At 35.7% G+C, this 20,022-nt stretch overlaps 1 protein-coding gene across 1 annotated transcript; it reads right to left on the minus strand.

Annotated features, from left to right (window-relative positions):
• Positions 1 to 54: 54 nt before the first annotated feature.
• On the minus strand, positions 55 to 3,338 carry LOC109002242 (zinc finger CCCH domain-containing protein 66-like). The gene is made up of 2 exons (XM_018979903.2): positions 3,170 to 3,338; positions 55 to 2,679 (listed from the first exon to the last, which is right to left on the minus strand). The coding sequence occupies exon 2, from the start codon at positions 2,639 to 2,641 to the stop codon at positions 524 to 526; it is 2,118 nt and encodes a 705-aa protein (XP_018835448.1). The 5' UTR covers positions 2,642 to 2,679; positions 3,170 to 3,338; the 3' UTR covers positions 55 to 523.
• Positions 3,339 to 20,022: the final 16,684 nt, after the last annotated feature.

Genomic DNA, 20,022 nt, shown 5'->3' on the forward strand with positions numbered 1-20,022 from the left:
AGGTTAATTCGCTGGTGTCAAGAATGTGAAAGCATTGGGGAGAGAGAGAGAGAGAGAGAGAATGCATTATAATCAAAGTAATTGCTTGCGATACATATTATGTATACAACCCCAATGACAGAATATAGCTCAATAAATTGGTATGACTACAATTTCCAATACCAAAGACAGAATATGAAGTTTAAATTGATCAGCATCTCCAGTCTCACCCAGGAAAGATCATCCCCTGCTCAAAGGCATCTTTCTATTTTAGGATGAAAATAGAAACTAAAATGAAGACAAGAACCAAATCAAGAAAAAATGGAACTAAAGCCCTATTATTTCGAAGAACCTAATGATTGTATGAGCAGAAAACTTTCCCCTGCCCAACTTCTTCGTTTTCTTCCCTGGGGTATATTCCTCTTTCCCCCCCTCTCCAGTTCCCCACTAAGTAAACATGATAAAATCTCAATAAAGATTTAAAAAATAGGAAATAAACTAGTTAAAAGGTTAAAATAGAAGCACTTCTGGGGTTGAATATGCTTTATGCCACCATCTGCTCCTGTTCCATATACAATTGCTCCACCCAAGCCGGGAGCATCTCTGAGCCTCCAGAGTCAAGATGGCACTGCTGCTGCTCCTTCTCATAACCTAACTGTCCATGTTTCACAGGAGGGGCATCCTTCACCAGGGACTGAACCCAAGAGACATCCGGCTCATTGAGAGTAGCCGGCATCATGGCTGCACTTGTTGCATAACTGCTGCCATTGCTTCGGAACCCAAAAGAAGCAGATTTCCTAAGCTTGTTCAACTCTTCTCCCTGGAGTCGCCAGTCCAATTTTCCATCTGGGGAACCCCAATCTGAAAGGGTAGAATGCATGACAGAAGCAGAACCACCAGGTGAAGAAAGGCCAGAATGAGATTTTGCAGCACTTCGCTCGATGAAGCTCTGGCTCCGCATAGCAAAAGCAGCTGACCTCGACTTCACAGCAGTGGCAGCAGCTGCACCATTTGGGTCAACACCAAATGGTGATGATGCCCTCACAGGAGAGGATGAAAGGCCAGTACCGTAGCTTGACCGGAGTTGCTGGTTCATGTTCTGGCGAACCTTCATCCCAGTAGGAGATTGCAACTGGGGTGCTGAGACATCCAGTGCAAGTCCCTGGAATTGAGGCAAAAGGGCAGGATCCAGAGATCCAAAAATATCATCAAGGTTAGTAGGCTTCACTAGTCCAAGCCTATTCAATTCCCCAATTCGATCACCCAAGGTGACAGCCAAGGAACTCTTCCAGCCAGATGGTGATGAGAGACCAGATATCTCATCCAACAACTGTTGTTGCCTGCGACGATGATTTTCAAGCCCAAGAAATTCAATGTCTAAATCAAGATCTCTAGCACTTAGGGCAGTTTTCAATCGACTACCAGGAAGCTGCAAGGAAGGGGGCACAATACTAGACTGGTTCTGCCACATGGTTCCACCACCCATTGGGGAAGTGGCTCCAGAGGGAGTCATGGGTGGTGTTGAGCTTGATGGTATCAACACCGATGGAGATCCTAGGGCACGTGGACTGATTGACCCCATGTCCAGACCAGGATTATTGGCCGAAAAAGATCTTGGAGAAGGCACTGCAGAACCTGTGGAAGCATACAGAGGGCGAAGCTCTTCTGGTTTGTGAGCGAAGAAACAGACCCTTCTGGTGCATCCCGTCTCATCCTTGCAGAGTCGGGTTCGATACTGAGCAGGGTGAAGCCAACACTCAAAAATACCATGCGCATACTCACAAGCATCTCCTTGCCTGCACGTGCCCTTTCTGAACTCTGGACAAGGGACACAACTATAATGGTATTTCCTTGGATCACGCCGCCTGGCATTTTCCCCAGGATGAACAAATGGGCACTCTGTCCAGTCATGCGAGTAAGCCCTTGAGCATGGCTTGACCTTGAAAGTATACATTCTAAACTCATCTGTGCTATAAATTCCATTCTTGATATCTGGAAGAGAGAGATCGACAGGATACTCTTTCTTCTCTGTTCCATCCTTAAAGACCCGTGGTGTTGAAGCCTCTTGCTGTTCTTGTCCTTCCATTTCAGTTCCCATTTGATCATACAACACAAAGGGATCATCAATACCACTAAAGCCCTTCGGCATGACCTCCAATTTCTTCTTCATAAGATTAGAGGCTGAATTCAAACCCAGGGCGATCAAGTCACTGGGGCGTTTCCCATTAGCATTGAGAGCATTAACATCAGCAGAAGCATCAAGCAAGAGCTTAACAACCTCGGCTGAAGCATCGGAGCCACCGGCAGCAGCACAATGAAGCACCGTGGCCCCATCCGAACGAGAAGCCCTATTAATATCAACAAGACCAGTCCCAAGTATATAATTCAACACACCCTTGCTTCCAAACATGGCAGCAATCATGAGGGGTGTTCTCTCTTCAAACCCCATCATCTTTGACCCGATTCTCCTCCCATACCACAAGCTTGCCTCATCAACATCATAACCTTCTTCTTCCACGGCCCTTTTGAAACCGATTAAATCGTCGGAGGCGGATAATTCAAGCAAAACCGAAAAGTTAGGTTGAAGGCCTTCTTTCCTCCCAAATTCACCCTCCATGACGAAACCCGTTTGGGAAGGTTTCCTTTCGGAACCACTGCACATGGAAGTCCCCCCTCTCCTCAGACGTCCACAGTCTCTTTCTACAAGATTAAGAACAAAGATAGTTCTCATAAATGTTTATTCCAAAATTTACAAAACAAAAAAACAAAAAGAAAAGAAAGAAAGAAGACTAAGAAGATTGGAAAGAGAAAGCACTCATATAAACATAAACACACCGCCGGGGGTGGGGAGAGAGAGAGAGAGAGAGCGAAGCTTCAATCTTTCGTTTAAAAGATACACCAATAGCCTGTACCAGATATTCAGTACATTACCAGATTTTCAATCTCTTATTCTCATAGCCATAAGTCATAAACCATAACCCAAATTCAGGGCCGATATAAAACAAAAATCTGTTGCAATCCCAACAGAGACAGCTAAAGATTTTCTCATGAAACTCAAAACCCACTACGCCCACAAAAACCCAAAGACCCAAAATTCAGATTACGCCATTTTCTTCACAGTTCCAATATCAACCGAACAGAAAGTTACAAAAAAACCCACAAAACAAAAGAAAGTTGAGAGAGATAGTACCTTTATAATACAGAAATGGCAGAAGGAGCAAAGAGCTGAAAACCCAAACCGGTTTAAGACTAGAGTTTTTCCTTCTTCCCTTTTAAACTACACGAACCCAGCCAGAGGAAATAAAAGTAGAGAGAGAGAGAGAACGGACGGGGGAAAAGACTTTTCCGCTCCCTCTGCCCCCAACTCTCTTTTTTATGGTGTTGGGTCAAAAAGTAAGTCTACGAAGCTACCTACGCTCCCTTCCCATTCCCATTTGCCTTTCCGCCGAGGAAAATGAAACTCAAATGCAAATGCAAATCCAAATGAAACCGAAATGCGAACGTAAACCCAAACGAAGTTCATTGCTGGTGGAGGGCCCCACCCGGCGCATTTAATATCTTAATCGGACAGCCATTGAAGAACGTCCACGTGCCGGTAGTCCAGTAGGAACGGCCGAAGGGTAGATTCCGGGATTGTCACGCTTTTCTCGTTGGTGGATGACGTGGACGCACCTGCATCGTCAGCATGTTTGTCATTTTTTTTTTTAATTCTAATTAATTAAAAGTTGTTTCCTAAAAGCCTTTATAGAAATAACTTTTTTAAAACTTTTCAAAATTAAAAAAACAAAACATTAGGTGTAAAAATCAGTTCATAAATTAAACTAAGCAAAACACTAGTGGTAATATCGTGTAGGAAATATGTATCTTTCTAAAATAATTTCAATATTTTATGCTGAATGGTCGTGTTTAAGTGACAACTATTTTAAGTAATTCATATATAATAATTTAAATTTAGGAATTCTTGTAAATTCTTTTTTATAAATAAAAGATGATGCCTTTTAAAGGATGCTTGAAGAATAAGTTGATACGAAAATTTTGTAAACAGTAATAAGATAATTTGAGTTAAGTATTTATTAAATTTTAAAAAATGAAGAAAAAAAAGTTAAATAAAAAATATTACAAGATTAAAATATTATTAGAATATAATTTTTGTTTGAAATTTGAAAAAATTGTATTATTTTTTATTTTATAAATTTAAAAAAATTGTAATAATTAGTTTGAAAGTACTTATATTTAAATGATAATTAGAAAGAAAATGAGATTAAAAAAAAACTTTTCTAAACATCTCCTTAGCAAAGAGAAAAAAATAGAAAAATGTATAGGAGAATCGTGCGGTCTATATAATAATATTCGATAAGATAGTTTATAAATCGACGTGGTTAATACAATATGATAGATTATAAAATATTCTTTATTATAAGATAAATTTGACGCATTATATTAAAGTTAGTTTAATAAAATATTTTTCAACTTTAATTATGTAAAAATGTGGTCAGTTTTGTGAAAATAAATAATTTTTTTAAAAAGAAATACATTGAATCCATTACAATGGAGGCAAATTATGTTTTTGTTAATAGGGACCACGTTTGGGATAGTTATTTGTCTGTCATACGGGGAAAGTTTATGGCCCGTTAGGATATCAGTCATGAATTGGATATTTTTGGGCAATGGGGACCGAGGAATTCTTGAAGCCATCGATCGACCTAACGAGAGACAGCCTGCGATGATTTCTATAATTGTTGTGCTACGTTTCTTGTCGTCTGTGTATTTTTGTATTGTTATTTTATTGTATTGTATAAACGTCTGCCTCATAATTTATCTTATTTTATTTTTATTATTTAATTTGATAAAATAATATTTAATTTAAATCAGAGAATTTCGTGAAAATAAATTTAGAATTGACATATTTTTCTATTACATATTATATGTTAGATTTATTTTATAATTTAATATAATATATCGTTAATTTATAATTTTATTTTTATAAAAAAAAAAATTTGCGACTAAATATTTCTATTTAAATAATCCTTTTGCATACTCTTGAGTCAAAATGAGCATCATTGTAATATGCAAACCTTAATAACGTCCTAACGGTGAAATTAAAATTTTGGGTTTGGACACTTTGATTTATTTTTTATTGAATATTATTTCATTAAGATTAAAAATAAATATAGAAAAAGAAAAGGTAGAGGAGTCCAACAAACACCACGGTCCATGGTATATATCTAGTAGGGTAATAATATAATTATAATTTCTTTACAACTATTTTATAATTCATTTTCAATGAATCAATACAAATATGTCGTTTCAATAAAAATAAATTTCAATACATTTTATGTAGAATTATAAAATAATTATAGGTGAATCATTTTCTATATAGTAAATAATTAAAAACAACGAAAATGGGCAATGAAGGCTATACATTAATCCAAGCCCATAGACACGTTTAATTCGTTCATTTTATTTGTAAGCAAGGTTTTTGTAATCATCTAGGTTTTGTTCATCATCCTCTTCACAATTGGGCTTTATCACGTGTTTCATTAAAATACATAAGTATTTGGTTCTCGTGAAATTTGTGGACAAGAAAAGGGGATAAAAAATCCTTTTTTCTAAACATATAAATTAGTTAATAAAAAAATGATTTTGGAGTAAACAACTAGCTAGTTTTCTTGCTAGTCGGCCGCCTAGTTCTTACATATAGGCGTAATCGTTAGTTTATGTAATTTTAAGGAGTGTGATTACCAAACGGTATACTTCTTGAAATGACATCATCTTCATTGTGATGATTTTCATGAGGATGATAGTTAGAGAAGTATCAAGACTCAAGAGACACAACCTTTTGATTTAGTCAAAAGGTTGTGCGTGACTTGTGAAGTATTAAAAGACACAACTTTTTAATTTAGTCAAAATACTGTGTCACTTCTTAAGGTTATGTCATTTGCCAACCATTGAGTTACCAATTGTTGTGCTCTTTGTCAACCGGTGCATAATGGCCTATACATAGAATCATTGGTGAACAAATTCACTCACTCAATTCCTTTTGTTCATCACCAACTTGTAAGACAAATTTTCTCACGAAAGTGTCACCATATTACTAAATCTTTTTTTTATTTGTTTTTCATAATTCTACAGTTCATTTTTTTTTTTAAAAAAAAAAAACATACACAAACTCATAAATAATAAGTTTTTTAAATATTTAAAAATAAAATAAAATACACTAATGATAACTTTAAAGGGTATATTTGAGGAGGCTAATTAGTATTTTCCTTATAGTAAAGACGGTACCACCTCTAGGATACCACTTTTTTTTAACAGCATTATTTTGAGAATAGCCACATTGGCAGACCGTTAAATGTAGAGTCTCACAATTAGACCATGTTACAATTGTGCTAAATCATAAAAATCTGATACAGCTCTTGAAATTTTCTTGAAATGGTTACGCTCATTACAAATGGTAGTACATTAACCTTGCACTTGAACCATATGGTTATATGTCCCCGAGAGTTTATATACTAAGCTTGAACTTAATTAATTCGTGTGGGAAACTTTATTTTTGGTAAAAGATAAATAAATAAATTACTAATTGTCCCCAATAAAAAAAAATTAAATGCCAAAAAATAGCAAAGACAGTATAGAAATTAAAACAACAAACAATTAGAAAATGTTATCATATAATTAATTTGGTTGCATCTAAACTAATAGGAAGGTATGAATTGAATCCGATTGACCATTTTAAAATGATGTTATTGAGAAAATTCAAAATAAATTGCAAGGATGGAAGTCTAAAATCCTCTCTCAAGCTGGAAAAAATACTCTGATAAGAGCAGTTGCTAACTCAATTCCAGCTTATGTCATGTCTACAATCTTTATCCCTTCCTCCATCACAAGATCCTTAGATACTACTATTCGTAATTTTTGGTGGGGAACAAATTCTCATAACAATAAAAAGTACATTCCAAAAGCTTGGGAAAAGATTTGCACTCCTAAATCTATGGGTGGATTAGGCTTCAAAAAAATGACTTCCTTCAATTCAGCACTAATTACAAAACTTGCTTGGGTTTTCATAATTGGAAAAATTAGTCTCTGAAAACATATATTCACTCAAAAGTATATTAGAAATACACATTTTTTTAATGTCAATCAAAAAAATTCTGACTCTTGGATTTGGAAAAGTCTCCTGAAACAAAGACAGTTTCTTCAAAGTAGCTTCTATTTTCAGATTAATAATGGAGCCAAAGAAAAAGTTTGGAAAGACCCATGGGTACCAACTTTTCCTACGTTCAAACCAACACACAACCAAGATTGTTTGCAACTGGATCATAATATGACTGTCTCTGAACTCACTCTTGAACAACCTAGAAGATGGAATAATCTGCTTCTGAATGCTCTTTTTACCACAAGTTCTGTTGAAGAAATAAAAAAAATTCATTTGTCAAATTGTAACTTTCATACTCTTGAAGACAAAATAAAATGGATTCACCATTCTTCTGGCAAGTTTTCAATCAAGTCAGCCTATGCTGCACTTGTGAAACCACAAACTCTTCACCAAAACAATGTGGACTGGAAAAAATTGTGGAAACTTAAACTTCAGGACAAATTAAAACTGTTTTTTTGGAGGGTTAGTCATGATATTTTTCCAACTAGGAAAAAATTAGAGAAATTCATCAAATTAGAAAGTGATCAAATTCTTTGCTCTCTTTGTATGGAAGAAGCTGAAAGCAGTGAACACTTATTTCTCAAGTGTATGTACACTAGGATCTTATGGAGAAGCTCACCTTGGCCCTAGACATGACTTGCTTAGCAACACAAAAAATCTCAGACTGGATAAGAATCATTATAAACCCATCACTTCACTTAAATATTCCCATAGAAGAGCATCATGGATTCCAAACTTTTGCTACACTTGCTATGGACAATTTATGGTTCTTTAGAAACAAGGCAGTGCATGATCAAGAAACAATTCCACCTCATATCTTTGTTACTAAACTGAAGAAGTCTTACTCTGAACATAAAAAAGTTTGGACTGAAATCCCAAAAAATCTAGAAAAAATAAGCAAAAATCCACCAATAGGTTTTCATCTTCTAACCTTTGATGTGGCGATTAAGAAAGAATGTAGTACTCTTGCTGCAATTTATAGATCTGATTCAGGGAGTGTAATAGTGGTGGAAACAGATTTCATTCAAAGCAACAACCCCAATATAGAAGAGGCAGCTGCACCCTTGATGATCATAGAAGAAGCTGACAAGCTAAAACTCAGGAAAATCATAGTTCAAGGTGATTCAAATCTAGTTGTTCAAGTAAGAAACAACAAGAAGTAAGCTTCAGATTGGACTATGCAAAATATCATCAGAGACATCAGACATCTTCTTGGCAACTTCGAAACATAGAAAGTTGTAAAAATACATCAAGATAAAAATCGATACACGCATAATTTGGCGCAATGGGCAGCTTCAACGCAGGCCTATGGAAACATCCCACTTTTATTAATTCCTCATTGCATGTTAGATTTTCATAGTGATAAAGACCCCCTTAAAATAGATATATTTGTAAATAAAGAGTATGGACTCAATGTTATGATTTTTCTTTATATATAAAGATAAAGCTTGTTTAAATAAATAAAAAAAAAAAAGGTAGGTAGGTGGACAAAAAGCCAGTCTCCCTTATTAAATGAAATGCCAACATCATACTCTTGTAAAGTGGTTGGAGGGCTAGACACTTCCAACATGATTATAGATTAAGTTAATCTCAGTTTGAATTGTCAATTCATCTCAATTCATTTTATTATTATATTTTTTAAAAATTTTTATATAAAATATAATAAATAATTTAATTTTTTTAAATATCAAAATAATAATAATATTTTATTCAATTCATTTAAAATCATTTCAACTCATTTCTAAAAACAAACGAAACAGCTTTCAAAGTACTTGCACAAGAGTAACAAATAAACAAAGAGCAACAAGTCCAGTATTCAGATAGAGTAGATAGAGTTGGAATGACAAATTGGAGTGGACTAAAAGAGCGGGCCAGGAGTTTATTTATGTGTGGCATATGTGTCACTTGGAAAATTACAAGAATTGAGTGGTTGAAGGCGGACGGCGAGGGGAATAGGGATAGCCGGCCCGAGTTGTGTGGTGGGGTCCGAGTATATGGCGAAATGTAAGAAATCGTCATGGTATATTTGTATTAGGTGTAAAGTATCGCGCAATTCGTAAAAAGTAAGTATAAAATATAAAAAATAAAAAAATTAATTTTTTAATAATAAACTCTACTATTTTTTATAAAAAAAATGCAGAGTGTTTGCATGAGACTAAATCTAGTATTATTAAATGAGAAAAAAATAACATTTTTAATTTTTGAGTGTGAAGTCATTGTATATTCATTTTTAAAAAATAGATAAATTTATAATATATATGATAAAATCATTTTTTAAATAGTGATTATATCTTTTTCAAATAGAATATACGTAAACTGCATATTTAGTTTAATTTAAAATTCACTTTTAACTCATTTCATATTATTATTATTATAATTTTTTTAAATTTTTATATAAAATATAATAAATAGTTTAATTTTTTTAAATTTTAAAATAATTTTATTAAATTTTTATATAAATTATAATAAATAATTTAATTTTTATTTTATTAATAACAATTTATATCGATTCATCTTTAAATCCAAAGACTCTATAGGCTTTCTCACGAGGAAAAAAGTAACCGTGGTTCTTTTCTGTAGTCCATTGGTAGCCAGAGAAGGCGGTGACGCGCTTGACCAAGACGATATTAATTGATACATAGAATGAAACATGCACCCAGCCGATACATTTGAATCTTAAGCCAATCCTAGTCCTCAGTCCTCACATAGCAGAGACGGATTTGAATTGTCTAGCTCTCAGACAAAACACTATGGATAAAAAGGCTCAGCTCAGCAGTCACTGTCCCATATATAAGATGGGTCAAACATTTTGAACGCCTCAGATTTCACCACACAAAAGGCCAATTGACTCTGAATCCGTCAAGCTTTCAGAAATGTCCACGGCGTGCCATCAAATCCGACCCCACCAAAAGACCTAAACGACATTGAATTTAGCATATAAGATCCTGTGCAGTGGGACCCATGAAAACAACACATGCATTTATATAGAGACTTTTTTTATGTCGCGTTCATCTATAGAAAAACATGGCCATTTTATGTTCAAACGTTGTGTCATCCACTCGGTAGTATTAATGGTTGATATTGAGATGGGATGAAATAATTTTAAATAAATTAAATAAAATATTATTATAATATTATTTTTTAATATTATTATTATTTAAAAATTTAAAAAAATTAAACTATTTATTATATTTTATGTAAGAATTTAAAAAAATTATAATAATAAAATGAGATGAAATCATTTTTATATTTAAACGAAACATAAAAAATTTTAAACTCATTTTAAATTAAAATTGAAGATGACTATTTTGAAAAAGTTGGTACTTCGAATTTTATTTTGAAAGAATAATTTACTTTATTATTAATAATTTTAAAATATAATACAACTCTTCGTCTTACATTTTATTATCTCCTATCATACATGGTGACATATCATATTTTAAGTAATATCACTTAAATGGTATCCCACATCGAAAGTATGACTCGGGATGATAATAATTCAGACGAAGAAAAGTATTACTTAATTTTAAAGAAAAACGCTGGATGCAAGCAGCTAAAGCACAACCGGCGTGCAAATGTTGACGTGGTGGCCATGTCATTTAATAAAACGATCGTGCTTCATTTGCCTATTTTTTAGGAATAAAATAGTGCGTTTCATGAAATTTCATTTCGTTTTCGTAACCCTAAGGTCCTCTCCCTATCCCTGTCCATTTCGTAACCTAAGACCTCCCTCTCCATTTCACAATCAATTATAACATTATACTCTGCAACTTCACACTATTTTATTATTGAAAACAAGAAGATAAAACATGATAAAGACAAATGAAAAGTGTGTAAGAGAAACAAAGAACTCCATCTCCTTAATCTCTCTCTCTCTCTCTCTTACGGGTTGGGTTCTAATTTTCATCTCTCCTTAGTCAATCAAACAACTTTACCATACCCAGATGAGATGAACTACCTTTTTCATCATGCATAGGCACAAAGAAGACCCATACGAGTTGGGTTCTAATTTCCATCATTCACAGGCACGAAGAAGACCAATACGAGCTGCCTTTTTCATTTACAAGAAGACCCAAATGAGATGAACTCTGAGAGATTTGAGAGACCCAAATGACGACCAAGACCCACACGAAGAGCTGATGCCTTTCTTCCCACTCTGTGTTTCTCTTCTATTTTTGTTTGGATCTTTTTTTTTTTCTTTTATATTTATTATTATTATTATTATTTAAAGCCATTTGCATGCCTCTTACATAGGATGACTGTACGTAACAGTTTTGAATTTTAAATTATCGTATATGACAATTACTTAGCCACATTTATTTTTGTAGATGAGATGAGATGAGTTGATATTAAAGTTAAAAATCGAATAAAATATTGTTAGAATATATTTTTTTAATATTATTTTTATTTTGAGATTTAAAAAAATTGAATTGTTTATTTTATTGTGTGTGAAAATTTAAAAAAATTATAATGATTAAATAAAATGAGATGAAATGAGTTAAAAAGAATTGTGAAAGCAAACGAGACGGTCTAAATAGCCGCACTTTTATTTAAAAGGAAATTATTTAGTCCAATAATAAAGCATCCTACTTAATTTAAATTAATTAAAATATTACCAACATGAATGTCTTATTAGGGATGTTATATTATTTTATATCCATAGATTCATAGCACATTTTCTCCCTATCCGGTCTCGATAGAAGAGTTGTATGAAGTTTCATGAAAAAATACTATTATTTATTTATCACAATTGATGTCCAATCATTTACTTGACAAAACACATCTAATAATCTTTTATTAAATTAATAGGGATGTCAAATCATATTAACGGATCGTAATTGTGTCGTATTAAAGCACGTATATTATATCATATGGGTCAATCCAAACCCGACTCGTTAAATTTATCATGTCAAAATCTCAAATCTTAACACGACCTATTAACATAATCGGTCGTGTCGTGTCAACCCGTTTTGACACGTTAGTGAATACTACGAAATAAGTTAACATGACTCAATCCGTTTCAACTCGTTTACGTCAACGGGTTGATCAAACCTGAAATTAATCCTTTTAACCTGATTAAGTTTAACATAATTTTATATAATTGTTAAAATCACAATATCTATAAAAAATATAAAACTCCAAAATTACAATCCAAATAATAGAAATATCGAAACTAAAATTTCAACAAGTTTAGTTTTAGTTGTAAGAATATAATTGTAATTTTAACTTTCTTAACAGGTTATAACGGGTTGACCCGTTATCAAGCCGTTAAGTAATCGTGTCTTAATGAGTTAACCCGTTTTGACTCGAACCTGTTAATAAACTCAAACTCGTTATTATCGTGTCGTGTTCATGTTGAGTTAACGGGTCGTGTCACATATTGACACTCCTAAATTTAAATGTAAACCAAACTCTTAATATACTGGGTAAATAGAAAGTGTTTGGTTAGTCTTCCTTCCTAAATAATAATAATAATAATAATAATTGGGTTCTAGACTATTCAAAGCAAATTGTCTAAATCAAATAAATTAAAAGGTCATCCAATGGACAGATTCCTTCACTATCGACTGTCAAACAAAGATTAACGATCGAGGATATCCTATATTAATAAAGTTATATGAATAGATTTTCGAATGATTCTATTCCACCAAAGACAAACTTTTGTCACATATACAATAGAAATTGGACATAAGTGTTTACCCTTTCTTAAGTTGTATTCTTTCTCGTTTCGTTTCTGCCAACCAAACAAAAACAATAATAATTACGCATATATAAGAGCTCAAACTAATTTCGACAACTGATATACGAATGGTCACTTTTAAAAAGGATGAATGCCTGTTGATGTCGGAAAAATAGTATATCAGGCCGAAAAGAAAGAAAGAGTCATTCCCATCCCATTGGTTGACTTGGGTCTTGATCGGTGTTATTTGGAGCCCCATGCAGTGTTCCAGTGCGGTTGTACAATATCAATGTGTACATCCATGGCGGTGAATGAAAAATAAATGTAAAGAAAATAAGAGAAATGAATATACAGATTTAGATGGTTCAGCATGTTGCCTACGTCCACTGGATTTTAGGGAGAAAAAATTCACTATAATATACTTGTTTACAGTCTATCATGGCTCTCATTTCTCACAGTACAAAATAAGCTGGAGCTCTTCCTGTTGGAGAAGATGTCTTCCTCAAGAGGTTGAAGAAGAATAAGAAGATCTCCTTGGTCATCTGGTCTGTTGCTTTTATCCGACCCTCTTTTGCGCGTGCCTGCCTAACATGAGGTGACTAGTCCATTTGCATGTCTGTCAGCGGAGATGAGGTCTGACCCTTAGCGTGTCCGAGCATCCATTCATTTTCCCACTTCCTTCTGACACCCTGCTCTTACCCTCCTGGCCCATGGTCACTTCTGGTCTCCTACTCCATTTTCTCTCCATTTTGTCCTCTAGTGTGGCTTGGTGGGTTGGGCCTAGCCTTCAGTAGGCCAGATATTTTATCCTCCACCGATGCCCGCGATTTTTAAGGACAACTTGTTCCAACAAAAGACCTTGAGAATCCTTAAGATAAAATATGCAACATAGGTCATCTGTAAGAAAACAATTTTAAAAAAACGGGTTCTCCGTTCCACTTGTGATAAGCAATAAATGCTTCTAGGGGTGAATTTAGGCGGGAGGTGTACTCGACTGCGTATGATGCGAGTGCGGATCTTGGATGTTTATCGTTATTGAGAAGTGTATGTTCGTTCGATGTTTTTGTTATCAATTTACTGTTAACATTGGAGTTTGTCTGAAGTAACCCACACAAAGCAGTCAGAAGGCCCGTCGACCCCTTAGATCCACCTTAGGTGGTTGTCGAACCCGTCGGCTCGTTCCTGAGAGTAACCTGCGCTAGGCAGTTATGGAGCTCGGAGGCCTATTAACCCCGAAGGTTCGTTCCTAGAGGTAACCCGCTTGCATCGGTTATGCATCGTGGCGAGTCTAGAGACTCAGTTTGTATCACAAATGTCGGCAAATTAAGGGAGTTGTGTTCGACTAGTTGTCGATGGGACAGAACTCGGAAGGCCCTATCCCTAGTCAATACATCATGGCGAATCTAGAGACTTGGCTTGTAGCACGAAGGTCGGCAAATCAAAATACTTGTATCCGACTGGCTGTCGATGGGGTAAAGCTCGGAAGGCCTTGGCCCTAGCCAATGCATCGTGGTGAATCCAAAGACCCATCTTGTAGCACAAAAGTCGGCAAGTCAAATGACTTGTGTCCGACTGGCTATTAATGGGGCAAAACTCGAAAGACCCAGGCCCTACTCAATGCATCATGGCGAATCCAGAGACTCGGCTTGTAGCGTGAGGGTCAACAAGTCGAGAGACTTGTTTTCGACTGTTGGTTGTGGCGAGTCCAACGACTTGGCTTGTAGCACGAGGGTCGACAAGTCGAGGGAATTGTGTTCGACCGTTGGTCACGGCTAGTCCAGTGATTTGGCTTGTAGCACGAGGGTCAATAAGTCGATGGACTTTCTTTGTGTCGCGGCGAGTCTTGGGACTTGGCCTTGCTGACACAAGGCACTTGTCTGTGCTGAATTGCTATGCCAGAGTGCAGTAAAAGTTGGAGATGTGCCACTATTGAGGCTTGACTGAAATCGATTAGGCAAAGTTAGGTGAGCAAGTTGGTGGAGCACGTTGCATGGGCCAGCAACGTGCGCTGGGGGCAGGGTTGTTTCTTGTTCTCCACTATGTGTATTGTGTGTGGTTCATGCATGGTGAACATTCCACATGCGTGACACACGCTTAAAACATTGATTGTTAGCTGTCGGGAAGTTGTCTGCTGATTGAGGTGACCGTGCCTGCATGTATGTTAGTGCCCAACAACTTGTCCCAATGGAGTTATATTGGCACATCTGGGCCGCGTCCATGCAGGGCTTGGTGTTCCACATCATAGGAAGTAGTTTTATCAGTAAAAATAAATTCACACAAATTTTGAGAGAGACAATATCAGGGAGTTTTATGTAGTCAATTTTTGCTTGACCAAAAATTGCCTGCAGCTGTCAGTCATTTCTCCTTTGCTTGCCCATCTTCCCTTCTCACTCTCTATCTCTTTTTTTTTCTAACCGTGCAACGCAGTGTAACTTTGGCCACGTGGGTGACTGCCATGTGCGGCCTAATGAGTCCCGTGCATCCGAGGTACTGCACTTGATCAGAGGAGATCCCGAGCATATGAGCCTAGAATAAAGTAGAGCCCGTGTAGTTTAGTCCCAAGCAGAGGAGATCCCGTGCAATTGAGTTCCCTCCGAACCATGCAAGTGGGGACTATGTTCGAGCCCTATGTATGAGGGTAGTGTGTCCGAACCTTGCAAGTGGGGACAGTCAGAGCCCCGTCCAAGTGAGTGAGTGGCTGCTCCGAGCCCATGCCTGCCCGCTGATCTGTGCCAGATGATTGTCCGAGCTGGAGTCCAAGCCCTGTGTCAAGTGTGTTTGAGTCCCATGCAATTGAGGTGGTTGCCTGAGCTGAGGAGAGCTCGGTGCAATTGGAGAGCCCATGCGGTTGAGGTGTTGCCCGGTGCAGGTGGAGAGCACGTATTGTTAAGGTGGTTGCCCAAGCTGAGGAAGGCCCGATGCAGGTCAATCCCATGCGGTGCAGTTTCGCACATGGGACCTGTGTGGCCGTGGGCCACCTCTGCCCGCTACGCTGGTTGGGAACAAGCTCGAGGGTGGCAGAAGATGCCAACGGTTTAAGTGGTGACTGCCAGCGAGGACATGGGGCTCACGACAATGATGTGAGCATGTCGTGTGCGTTGATTGCACTGCGCATGTGGCTCACTGTCATTGTCTGTGGCTTAGGTGGTCGGGAACCACACCTGGGGCGACGTCGGGAAGTCGGCGGCTGCGACGGGACTGGGGTGAGGAGATTTCGGTCACTGCATTCTCATGCATGTGGCCCTGCGGCGAGGCCTCCATTGCGGCCCAGTGGTGGTCGGTCCGTCATAGACGGGGGGTTGGTTCGCAAGGCGATCACCGACGCAGACCCTAGTTAGGGCATAGAGGGGTCGTGGCTCACTAGGCACACACTGCCGTTCGCTGTGGTGCACGGACCAACCATTGGGTGTGGCCCCGTGAGTGATGGCCACTACGAGTTGGATAAAAATCGACAGCGGTCCACATGGTGGCACCGGCGGGTCACTGGGCCTCGCGGCTTGCTTTCACGAGGCTCCTGGGTGCACAACGTTGTGCACCCCTTGTGCACTGTGCGTGCCATGCACGATGCTAAAGTGCATGAGTGCACAGTATTCGCCCAATGTATTTGTGCATGGTACTACTGTGCATATGGGTGCACTGTACTTGCCTGTTAGTGCATGTGCCAAGTGCATGATCTACATTTCTGGGATTGGGAATATGACTGGCCCGATCCCTTGAGCTGCAAGTGTATTAGAGTGAACTAGGAGCAGTGGTGAGGAGCTCGGTTTCTTGCCTGGGCGAGAAAATATTTACTCGCCCATCTTCTGCAGAAGTATTTTTCGTAAATTTAAAAGTTAAAAAGATTTTTCGTAAATGTAAAAGTTAAAAAGTTAAGAATACTTATCTGGGAGGATGTTATCTACTCGTATGGTAATTATTCAGCAAGCTGGAAAATCGTCCTTCTCCCACCTCTGGCAAAGCGAGAAAATCAGATCCCACAGACGGCGTCACTATTGATGCGAGAAAAATCGCACAACTGGCCGGAATGAGATAAATAGTCATTTTCGACCCACTGGTCAACTTGGGCCTTAATTGATGTTATTTGAAGCCCTCAGCAGTATTCCGATGTGGTTGTATGGTGTTGATGCATATGTCAATGACGATGAATGAAAAATACGTGTAGAAAAAATAAGAGAAATGAACACATAGATTTACCTAGTTCGGCATGTTGCCTACGTGCACGAACGTTTGGGAGGAAAAATTTACTATAATATACTTGTTTACAGTCACTCATGGCCTCTCATTTCTCACTGTACAAAGGAAGCTGAAGCTATTCCTGTTGGAGAAGATGTCTTCCTCCAGAGGTTGAACAAGAAGAATCTCCTTTGGTCATTTGACCCTTTGCTTTTATCTAACCCTCCTTTGCGCGTGCCTGCCTGATAGGAGGTAACTGGTCCCTTTGCACGTCTGTTAGCGGAGGTGAGGTCTAAGCCTTGGCATATTTGAGCATCCATTCCTTTTCTCAATTCATTTTATACGAGGTTTTAGGAGAACATTCTTGTACATGGTGTTAGGGTTTGTGTCACGCTCCCAATCATTCAAGTCTTAACCTTTAATGTGGTACCATTAATGCGGCATGAATTTCTGGATTGTGTCTCGATGGTTGGCAGTCGATGCGGTCACTTTCGACCCACATTGTCAGAGAATGGAGGGTCGTCCATATCTTCTGTTTACTTGCTGACGTGGACCCTTTAATGCTAATCATTGCAGGCTAGTGTCAGGGTTTGCATGTCACATCTGTCTCCTTCAACTCATTTTCCCACGTGATGTGTTCTTTTTCTGCTAACAAGACTCATGGGCCAGGCCCTTTTACCCATTTTTGGGTCGTATGAGAGGAGGGTCTTATCCAAGAAGGGCCTTAGCTCTGACCTAGGCCCAACCCAATGAGCTGAGATAGAATATCCCCTCTGACTATTATTCATGAGAATATATTATAAATATCTAAGTGAGCCTTGAGTACTAGTAGTGGACTCAACAAAGTTAAATTTTGGCCAAAATTTAACTAGATTGCATAAAAACTCACTGTAGTGGACTTAACGAAGTTACAGTACTTTTAACTTTGATAATTTTTATTAATAAAATCTATTGAGTCCAAGTTGCTGGTCAAATATTATTTTGGCATAAAAAATTTCCTCTCCTGCGTGCTATTCATTTCGCGCGAGCTCACAATTCTTGAAAATTCCTCTTCGTCTCAAAAGCACGAAGCACCCAAATCCTAGACTCAACCACAAATGGTAGTCAGTCTCCACCAGTCATCATTTCATGATGCCAATTTTTTCTTTTAAAACCTAATATCAATGTTAAAAAATTAATATGTATTTTTTTAATAATAAATAATTACTCGAATTATAATTATAATTAAAATAAATGAAAAGATCAAAATTAATATTTTAATAGAATAATAATAAATTTAAATAGTCTATTATTTAGTATTGTTAAAAACTAACTAACTAAATTTATAAAAAATAAATTCTCAAACTAAATTTTAATCAAACTTTATTGATTTGACTATTAACTAGTTAAGTTAAACTAGGAGTCTTCCATGGCTACCGACTACTGTTGCGTTGAAAGTCTTAGTTACAGCCACCGCAATGGAAATATTAAAAAACTAAAAGAAGATAAAAAAAAAAAAAGAGTGAGAATCTTCAATGGAGTTCTTATTTGCATATTATATGTAAAGTACTTTACATAATATAATTTTAAAATTTTTTATATTAGCTTATGTATATCTAAATATTTAACTAATTATGAACAGTATTTATCTAAATTTAAATAACTACTATTCACTCAACAAAATATATTTTAATCATTATTTCTCTCTCTTTCCATCTTTCTTTCTTACAATCATTTCATTTTCTCTTTCCTTCAACAACACAACAAATTTTCATTTTCACATTCATTTTATTATTATAATATATTATATATATATTTTTTGCATTTTATTATATTTTTTATATAATATATAAAAAAATTATATTTTTTATTATTGCATTTGTATTATTAATGTCAAATGTATGTAGCGGAGGCTAATTACAAAATATATATTAAAAAATTGATTTTAGCAAAAAATTAATAATAATTATTTTGTCTCAAATATGTATAAGCCAATAAAAAAATTTTGTTTGAATGGCAAAATGGACCAATAGTTATGCAAAAGAGGTACTTTTGCATATGCATGTGCATTGACCAATACTAATACTCTTACAAATGTAGTGAGAAGACCGTAACCTACTCCAAGGCATGTCGGATCCAACAATTTTGACTCAAGTGGCTGCTTTTTGATTAAAATCTAAAATTTTGAAAATTTTAAAAACTTCTATTTTATTATTATAATTTTTTAAAATTTTTATATAAAATAAAATAAACAATTCAATTTTTTCAAATCTTAAAATAAAAATCATATTAAAAAATAATATTTTATTCAATTTTTTTATTTTAAGTTCAACTTATTCTATCTCATCTCATTTCAGAAAACAAACAAGACAAGATCACGAACCAGCTAAAAAAATTTAAAGAAAATTTTATGCATAAGTCACTATATATTTTTATACTTTAAATTTGTAGTTTTTTTTTTTATAAAATATGAGATATTTTTCATAAGATATAAAGATATTTTTTATAAAATGTGAAATATAAAATAATAAATAATAACTTCTGCATAAAATTTTTCTATTTAAAAAAAATGTTTAGATGCCACTCAAATTATTCCTCACAAGTCAGAAGTGCTCTCTAGTGTATTTTATTTTTATTTTTTTTATATTTAAAAAAATTACCACTAATAAATTTGTGTATTTTTTAACATTAAAAAAAAAAAAGTAATATACACGGGGGTACTTTTAGAGGGCATATTTTGAGGGCATTCCAGTTTCACTCGTATTATTTTAGAAAATGTTAATTTGTCCTCTTATTATTATTTTTTTCTGAATTTGACTATTCATGCATTTTAATTATTTTTGTTAAAGAAGTAAAGACTAGCATATGTGTGTATTTTTTTAAATATTTAAAAAGTATTTGAAAAAGAAAAAAAAATATAATTGAACTAAGAACACGCAAAGCGATATATACTAGGCGAACGAGTAGCGTATCTTATTATTTTTTATACTAATTGATGTAAATAAATATGTAAATATATTTCTCAAGCACAAATGATGACGTCAATAGCTAGATT

This window comes from Juglans regia, chromosome 14 (genome assembly GCF_001411555.2).
Source record: "Juglans regia cultivar Chandler chromosome 14, Walnut 2.0, whole genome shotgun sequence".
Classification (NCBI taxonomy): Eukaryota; Viridiplantae; Streptophyta; class Magnoliopsida; order Fagales; family Juglandaceae; genus Juglans; species Juglans regia.

Excerpts from the sequence above, each read along its gene's own strand:
- LOC109002242 (XM_018979903.2), bottom strand. The coding sequence starts at position 2,641 with ATGTGCAGTGGTTCCGAAAGGAAACCTTCCCAAACGGGTTTCGTCATG.